This window comes from Cyprinodon variegatus, unplaced genomic scaffold (assembly GCF_000732505.1).
Source record: "Cyprinodon variegatus isolate N-32 unplaced genomic scaffold, C_variegatus-1.0 Scaffold217, whole genome shotgun sequence".
Lineage (NCBI taxonomy): Eukaryota > Metazoa > Chordata > Actinopteri > Cyprinodontiformes > Cyprinodontidae > Cyprinodon > Cyprinodon variegatus.
In genome coordinates, this window is record NW_015150670.1 from 906,837 (window position 1) to 916,247 (window position 9,411).

A 9,411-nucleotide genomic window follows, 5' to 3' on the forward strand; every position below is an offset into this window, starting at 1 on the left:
CATCCATCCATCCATCCATCCATCCATCCATCCATTCATCCATCCTTTCACCCACCCATGCATCCACCCATCCATTCATCTATCATCTATCAGCCAACCAGGTGTAAAACAGGCCGAACAGCAATGTACAGATGAATCAGACTTCAAACTAGTAATTTAACAGTTTGCTGCTGTAAATATGATGACATTCCTCTGGCCCTAAGGCTCACAGTGACAAGGAGAGGAGGTGAAGCTGCCACTGAAATTCTGCTCTAAAATGACAACTCATTTATCGTCCCCTTTATCCTTTCAGGGCACAACCATCAAATGATCCATCTGCCAGAACCTCACCGTCTGCCTCTTATTGACAAATGACTCACGTTTAACAGCTACTCAGAAACAGGCCAATTACTCAAAGACACTGTAAAGCTTGACCAAAGATGGAGGTCAAGACCTGCTCTTTACTCCCTTTGCTCTCAGTTTGTCAGAGTCCTACTAATTAGAAAAAGCTGTGATCTTCTAGGGTTCCAGTTGAAGATTTAGAGGATCATAGGATAACTATTTTAGATTCAGTCAGCTCTACTCTGTCCTTTATCAACAACAATGTATTTATAAAGTGTGTTTTTGCAATTGTGTGCATTTCAGGTCCATTTTAACACAAGGTTTGTAATGAAAACCCTCATGACCATCTGCCCCGGGACGGTGCTGCTGGTCTTCAGCATTTCCCTTTGGATCATCGCTGCCTGGACTGTACGAGTGTGTGAGAGGTCAGTAGAGAACTTAGCATTTTTGACTGTAAATAGATGTGGATATTATGTTACAGTGAGTTTATCATTGCATTTGGCTGAAAAAAATTAAATAAAAAATATGGGAAACATCAGAATGTGTGTTTATTTTCAGGATTATATTTTCAATTTGTTTCAGTCAGTGGTTTGGCAAATTTCTTTGATTATTCTGTTTAAACAAAAGTAAGAATTTACACACTGATGAAAGTTGTTGCATCACTTGAGGTTTTGCATTTTGTGGTAGAAAATCCACAAACTTCTGTGTATTTATTATATCATCACCTTGCAACTTTATTTTGACCCTACTAAAGAATTTACACAAGCAATGTACAGATGAATATTCTTGTATTTATCAGATAACCATGAAACCTTATCCATGGTATGCAGATATTGTGTCTATATTGTGGCTTTCAGTTGCTATATCATCTTTGAATTATGCTAACTTACAGAACATTGCAAATAGAAGACAGTCTTAACTCTCTATCTTGTTAAACCAATAAGACTGGCTAAATGTAACTCATATCAGCAGCAGTACAACTTCAGTGCAAAAGACATTACTAACAAAATGTTTGATAGACTTGCTTTATTTTCTTTTGGAAATAATTTGAGTTATAAAGAATATGTTTTTGAGTTTATTTAGCTTATTTAAAGCAGCATTATGATTACTTCACTGTAAAATTGTCAGACAAGAAGAAAAAGTAATTCAGATAAAAATATGAAAAATGTATTTGGACTAAGCCTTTCTTTTAATAAGATGCTCATCAAAGATTTAAGATAAAAACACTGTTTTCAGATCCCTTTAAAAAAAAAATACCATATGGTTTCATTAAAATGTGGTTCCTAATATAAAGTTTTAAAAAGTATTAAAAAAAACACAATAAAATTCTTTTTTTCTTATAATCAAACAGTATAGGAAGTGCACGCCGCAGTCTGGGAATGAGACTCAAAGCTCTCTCAGCTGCAAAGTTTTATAGTTGGCCTGGTGAATTGCTAGTGAAGCATTATTTTAAAATTCAGGAAAAATAAAACCTAACTAAAATAAAACCTAAGAGGTTTTTATATCACCAGGAGTACTTCTGGCTGCATGAAATAATTCACACAAGCAGCAAGAGTAACGGGCCTCTATTTCAAACAGCGGCTTTAGATGTTATAATCCCAATAAATGGGTAATTCCTTTTTTAGCCAAAGAATTAATAAATGTATTTATGTGTAATGTGAACATAATTTTAGTAGTTCTTCAGGTATTGTAAAAAAAAAAAAAAAAAAAAAAGGATGATTTGCATGTCGCTCGTCTGTCAACTGAGTTTTTTTTTTAGACCCCACATTAAATCCATGTGACTGAAACATGTTGAATTCACTCAAAGTAAAATCTTTAAATGTGGTTTTTATAAAAGAATATAGCCTGTCAATAAAGTAGATAAAAAATATAAATTAGGTAAAGAGAAAGTGGAACGGTTTTAGAAGTGGTTGAAGCAGCTATTTTCAGCGATACTCTGGATATGATACGAAAAACTACTGGAGCCAGGGGGAGTGGCGGCCAAGCGGTTAGAGCACAGAGCCTGGAATCCTGAGGTTCTGAGTTCGAGCCCCACTCGCACAGACTGGCACTCTGGCTCTATGAGCGAGACCCTCATCGGGCGCCACCTGTCCTGTCTAAGGGGATGGGTTAAATGCAGAAGTAAATTTCTCCAATGTGAGATCAATAAAGTTCAATTATTATTTCATTCCATGGCACTGATAAACGCTGATAACTGCTATTTATTTGATGATCAGCTGATTTTAAATGACATATTTAAATATTTGCCGAAGTTACATGGTAAGCTGTTTTTCCTTACATACACATTCTAAAAGACGCATTTCTTCTTATTACACTGTCAAACTTTTCACTCTGCTGAATACTGATGCTGGCTCAGCTTCCAGATGTTGGAAAAACCGTTTCTTAAGAAGTGTTTCATGTGGTATCACATGGCTCTGTTGCATTTAAAGGATGGTAATTTAACTTCATGAGTTGTGTAATGGTTCTGATGTAGCATTGCATAGAAGGTGAGAAATGACTCACTGTTTTGATGAGTTCTCACGCGTTTGAAGATAATCTCAGAGATAACAGGAAATGTCACTTGGTTAATAAGCTTGATTAAAGACATCATTGACTGGCTTCTGGGCTGCCTGACTTCACATCCATCTTTAATTGACATTTTCTCTCCTCTGCAAATTAGGTTTATACTAAAAGAGTTTAAACTCACTAAAAGAATGTGTAAAGAATTTGTTAATAAAAAAACTTCTTTGCTATGAGTGTATGTATAGTGTTTAGAGCAAACTACCAAGGTTACAATTTTTTGTGTGTGTTGAATAGTTTTCCTGAAAGAGAAGCAGTTTTTTTTTTTTTATCTGTGCTGGCTTTGGTAGCTATGGGAACAGGAATGATGTAGTTGCAGTAATGTATTTTATTCAGTGCTAGGAAAAATAGCAGGACACGTGTTTTAGTTTTGACGCCCACATTTGCAGACTGAGCCAGTGAGCATGTCAGGTTTGACTGTTATTTCAGTGTTTTGCAGTATTCACATACTTTCCTTTGAACTGTTTGACAGTTTATCACTTCATAGCAATAAATATCAAAGTATTTGATTGGACTTTTAGAGTGAAATGTTTAAAAAAAAAAAAAAGGAGCTCCCTTTCTGTAACTATAAATAAATTATTAGATTTCAGAGGGTACAACCAGCTCCCAGGTGTAATTTAATCTCAGTATAAATACAGCTGCTTAGGAAGACCTCATTGGTTTCTTACAGAGACTAAGAAACAGAGTAGACAGGTCAGAGAGAAATATTTGGAGAAAGTTTAAGCCTTTTAGGTAAATTTACCTGTAGAGGTCTTTAAAGCAGGGGTTTGTCACCATAGAAAATGTTCCAAAATCGTAGTCGTCAACAGAAACAACGAAAAGAACCATGCATCCCAGAAGAACCTGCATCCAAAATGTAGTTTGAAGAATCTGTCAAAAATAATACTATTAATGCTCCTACATACTCAGGCACACTTGAGTCCTCAACATCCAAGTACTTAGGATGAAATAATGTGTTAATATATATCAAAATATAATTGTATCCAAGTGCTGTGAAATCACAGGTCAGAAATTTCAATACACATTCCAATCTATGGTTAGGGCTTTTTCAATGACTGATGTTCTGTTTTTGTTTAGTTTTATGTGTTTTTGTTTGAAAAAAAAAAGGTTGTAGTGTTATATTGGATGAATGTTGCAAACATGGTAAAATAATTGTTAGGTTAATGTAGGATTCGTCTAGTGGATATTCTTTTCTGCAAGGTTTTATTTTTTCAATGTGTATTTAAAATTATATTCTGTCTATCAATATAATGAAGTATTAGTTTTGTCCATATTGTCAGTCTAGTAAAGAGCTGGTAGAGATCATTATCAAAGGTGAGTATGTGTCATCAGGTTCAAACCAATCATGCAAAAGCATCATTTTTTGAAGAAAAGCTCTCACAATGCAAACAGTTTTTTCAGGCCATGATAAAGGGCATCAATAGAGCATTGCTCCATTTCAACTGCAATCTTGACTGTTATTGTTACAGAAAGTCACTGTGATATAATGGACCCGCCCTCCACGCTGTGATTGATCCAGTCTTTTTTAGACCGGAGAGTATTGAGTCTTACCAGACTGACTTATAGTATGCCCTGTATAAGTCAGTCCGGTTGGCCAGTCTATACTATCCCTATTATTGACAGTGAAACTGGTCAAAGGTGATGGGATGATAAATGGTACTAATTAGAGGACAACACTGGAAGAAAACTTTGATGCTTCAAAAGACTTGAATTTAGGCCAGAGGTTTACCTTCTTAAAGCCAGTGCTGCAACAGTTGTTTATATCACATAAATATTCACAAGTTATAATGGTCCATTTAATGTCCAGAGCTATATTCAACAGCAGATCTCTGGGAAGATTTTAAAAGGAAAAGCTACAAATAATCTGGCAAAGTTTGATATATTTTAGGTTTTCACTCTTAAGCTATGAAAATCTGGTGAAATCAATCATACCTGATTCTAGAAATGATAACCTCCGTGAGCCAGATTACAAACGCTCTGCAGTTTTCATGTAAAAAGTTATTTTACTTAATATGCACAAATTTATTAAGAGATAGTACTTAAACCTTTATTGATGTTTTTCATTGTATTGTTTATTTATTTATTCTTTAGGTACCATGATGCCCAGGATGTGACCAGTAACTTCTTGGGAGCAATGTGGCTCATCTCTATCACTTTTCTTTCCATCGGCTATGGAGACATGGTCCCTCACACCTACTGTGGCAAAGGAGTCTGTCTGCTCACAGGCATCATGGTCAGTACATTTTGTCTCCCTCCTCCTTCTCCTGTGTCCCTCACAGTCTCCCCTAGGCTTTGTCCTCTCCCTGTTCAAAGGTCAGCAGATTGGAGAGCATGCTGTCGTTTGCTAGAGCAATCCTGCCTTGTGTAATTTGGGCAATCCTCCCCGAATTAGCTGCATCTGTGCTTCTGTGTGTTTTGGTTGCGTAGGCGTCCAAACAAGAGCACATTAGCAGTTTGTGTGTGTTTTTGTGTGTGTTGTTTGTGTTTCTGTCCTTATTGCATAATGAAGGTCCTACCTTTCAATGTGCCATGTCCTCCCACTCTCACTTTCTCACCATCTCTATCATTCTTTCAATTTCTATCTTTGCCACAATCTACCCCTTACATTTCACCATATTCTTTCCTTTTTCTCTGATCTTCCCTTCTTCTCGTCCATCTCCTTCTCCCCAAGGCCATGTGTTTATTTTTATCTACCGTCCATCTGCTAGTTGCAGTGTTCAAGCAAACAACTTCAACACTGTTTACACTGCTGGGGATATTTCTTTCTCAACTTTTTCACTTTCTTGTTTGCTTTTCTTTTTTGGCACAATTCTGATCCTTTTAATCAAGCCATCTCTTCATTTGTTTGCTGTCAAAGCTTTTTGCACTATTTTAAGAAAGAAAATTACCTCTTAGTACTAACTCTAAACCAGCTTTTTGTGGGGTTTACATACTTGAATGTGACACAGCTAACAGTCTGAAAATAGTTCCAAAGGAGGATCCAGGCTTGAGGACGTACACGTCTTATCTTGGTCTGCTGATTTCTTTTGGCAGTTGAGGGAGGCATCTTGTTTTAATGTTTCCTTCAAAAAAATCCATAGCCTGCCTCCATTTAAAGGTATAGTAAAGGATGTTCTTTATCTGGGTGGATCATCAAAATAAGTGGTCCTCCTAATTATCCATCATTCTCGTGATATGTTTACGTAAGGCCGTCCTTTGTGCTCGTCCCCATTTTGACTTACCAGTCGTGAGTCCGACATTGTGAAAAAATTGCAAATCTTCTTTTGGAAAGTAACCTTGTATAAGTGATGCAAACAGCAACTTTGAAACAGAGCGTGCAGGAGGAGAAATGGGCCTGTGCATGCTCTTGCACACGTTTAATAGTCGTTCCCTCTAGAGAGCGGATACAGGGTTGTGCATGTGCATTTTTGTTAGTGTTTCAAAAATTTGGAATAAAATCCTCCGCTATACGTTTAATACAATGACCTGCTTCAGCCTAAATCAGAACTTGGCAAAAATCATAATATCATCAAACCTTTCCAAAAATTTTAAAAGGTAAATAGACAATGAAATTATACGGATGAGGATCCAGTGCATGAATCCAATGTACTTCGTCATTAACTATCGAATCAAACCAGTTATTTTCAGTTGCAGTTTTGCATATATCAATATTGCGAGGAACATTTCAATGTTAAATTTTATCCACAACTAAATACCATGATCCTCATCAAAATGTTTGGTTGAATTTTTGCCAAAGCTGACCTAACTTATTTTAGGTAAAGTTACTACAGTGATAAAGAAGCCATTTTATTCCCCCTTCCTTCTCCATAACTTATCTCATAATCCCCCCTTGTGTGCTTCTGAATAAGGTCACCCAGCTTCTACAATTCACCTTACTTTTACAGCCTCTCTGTTTGCTTTTTTTTTTTTTAAACATCCTTCTGGTCCCTCTATTAATGATGTAATGAGAGCAGAGGCAAGGTTGGCTGCATTACCACATTGAGGGATAAGTGTGCATAGCAGCACAAAAAGATTTTGAAAGGGCTCTCATTGTCACACTCTGTAGTAACTTGGAAAAAAAGAGGATAACAGCCTTGTTTAAAAATATTGTATGTCTATAACCATCAATAGATATGAAATAAATCTCCAAAAATAAAACTTAAAAAGATCATTGAGCTGTGTGTAGACGTATCTTTCCAAAAAATCAGATGGATGATTCAGATTTCTCCCCAAAAAAAACAATGTGTGTATTCTTTCATCTTCACTGTATTCAACATCTTTTTCTGTATTTGCCAACTCACCCACCTTCCTCACTTTGCGGTCCATTATATGTGTGAGCAAACACACAAGATAGACACACACAGACCCCATTTATTGGGTGAATTATCCAATAGATGTTTGTCATGGAGTAAAACACTCACCTCAACACACACAGAAAGAGACAGACATAAAACAGAGTGGTGGATACAGATAGTCCCAAGCCAAACTCTGCAGGCTGGAGTGCCCCCCCCCTCAGGTGCTCTCTCGGCATGGCGCCCACACACACACTCATCAAACAAAGACACACACAAACATGCGCTCCTCTGAGCGGTCAGAGTGTTTTATTTTTATTGAACATCAGATGGTTACTGGGAATGTTGCCTCATTGGAAAATATAGGGTAGAGTTTTACAGTCTTAAAAACAAAACAAAAATAACAGCCTATAGACCTGTCAAAGCAGGATATGTTTTATCATTTGTATGTGTATACAGGTATGTGTGTGATTGAGAGTTAATGTAATGAGTTTGCAAGAGAGAAATTCTCACTGATGTTACTATGACAACACATGAAGGAATATACCACTGTCCTGAAGCTACCTGGGGGTGTTCCAGGTGTTAGTGAGCACATGTGGGCGGTTGTATGTTTGTTGTCAGCGGGTAGATGGTGGGAGAGTTTAAAAGCCTCAAAATGCTGTGAACAGTTTGAGACATTTGTTTTAAAATTGAGATTGACATGGGCTAAGTGTCTCACAGGGATCAGATAATAACAATACAGGACACCTGACAACGGACTGCATGATATAGGCCTACATCTCGCACAAAATCAGCATCTATGGGAAGAGAGCCTAAACTGCTGCAGAGGAAAAATAATGAAAAGGCTCATCTCATTCAACAGAAACATCTGATTATCATTAAAAAGATTTGGAGACATATTCTAGAGAGGGTGAACATTATGGAAGGTGAGCGCAGAGTCACTTCCTTTTTTGGGTTGGCTTATATAGGGTATTTAGTTATTTTATCTCAAACCATACATCAAACATCACGCTCATATCAAAGTGAAACCCAACATATTATACCTCTTTAGAATCAAGCAATCATAAGGAAAATGACCTGGCAATGTGTGTTTTGGATTCTGGCGGTCCTAAACACACAAAACACACAAAAACATGTCCTAACACTCTAGAGAAAATTAACATCTAGTTGTATTTCCCAAAAAATAAACTAATGTGTTGCAATAATCCACCAAAGGTCGTTGTTTGAAGTCACACAGCTCTGGTTGTGTAAAACCTACAGAGTCTGTACATATATCTCCAGAAACTAGAAAGTCTTAGCTTTCAAATGAGACAAATCACAAGCATGTGGGTTTTATAATATTATTTTGCTGGCTAATAGCATTTTTGGTAAGCCATACATTTGTGCACAGGCTTTGAAAGGATGGTGGTAAGAGGCTCTAGACCAGCCCTAAGATTATTTTATTAATAATTTTCAAAACTAAAAAAAAAAAAAAGATTTTATCACTGAGCATTTGCACCATAAAAACCACAGTTTAACAGATGGACATCAAACTCCAGCCCTCTAGGACCGGTGTCCTGCAACTTTAACATGTCGTTCTGCTACAACGCACATGAACCAAAGAATCAATCCATCTGGACTGTAGAATTTGACTGTATGCTGATGCAGCATTCATCTATTTGATTCAGGAGCTCTGAATGGTGGAAGTGTGTAATATTTGAAGGATTTTCTGGAAAAAGGCTTAACATCCTTATACTTTTAAATAGTCAGCTACTGTTAAGGTTGTTTAAATTCAGCCCTTCAGACATATATAGAACCCTTCAAATAATTTATCTTTAAAAATCTGTCAGTTGCTGCTGAGTCCTGTCCACAGAAAACCCCACTCAAATCATCTCTTTTTCTCCATAGTTATGTAATGACGATAAACGAAAAACATTATTTTGAACTAAAACAATTTAGGCCATAAGCATATTGCGTAAAATGTTGAGGGTTTTATTTATAGACTTGAGCAAAAAAATATTTTTTTACTTGACCATTTGAACAAAACAGGCTTTTATTACTCCTGCACCAACTCCAATTTTCAGACCCTTGGAGTTATGCTTCTTTTAGTGCACTCTGTGATGCAAACATGAGAGGAGTTTTTTCCTGCCTTGGTGGCCACTTTCTTTTTATAACCATGTTCCATCAGGTTTCAGAGAATAACTGCTTTTCAAATAGCTTTGTGCTCTTTCATCATCTAAGTATGGAGCTAGATCGGTCTCAATTTTCACAAATACACATA

At 36.6% G+C, this 9,411-nt stretch overlaps 1 protein-coding gene across 2 annotated transcripts in view; it reads left to right on the plus strand.

Annotated features, from left to right (window-relative positions):
* The window catches only part of kcnn3 (potassium channel, calcium activated intermediate/small conductance subfamily N alpha, member 3), a 107,317-nt gene that overhangs the window by 67,661 nt on the left and 30,245 nt on the right, over nt 1–9,411 (plus strand). For both annotated transcript variants that reach the window (XM_015380586.1, XM_015380587.1), the window contains exons 5-6: nt 625–746; nt 4,972–5,113. In XM_015380586.1, coding sequence (XP_015236072.1) covers nt 625–746; nt 4,972–5,113 — 264 coding nt within the window. The remainder of the gene's footprint in view (nt 1–624; nt 747–4,971; nt 5,114–9,411) is intronic.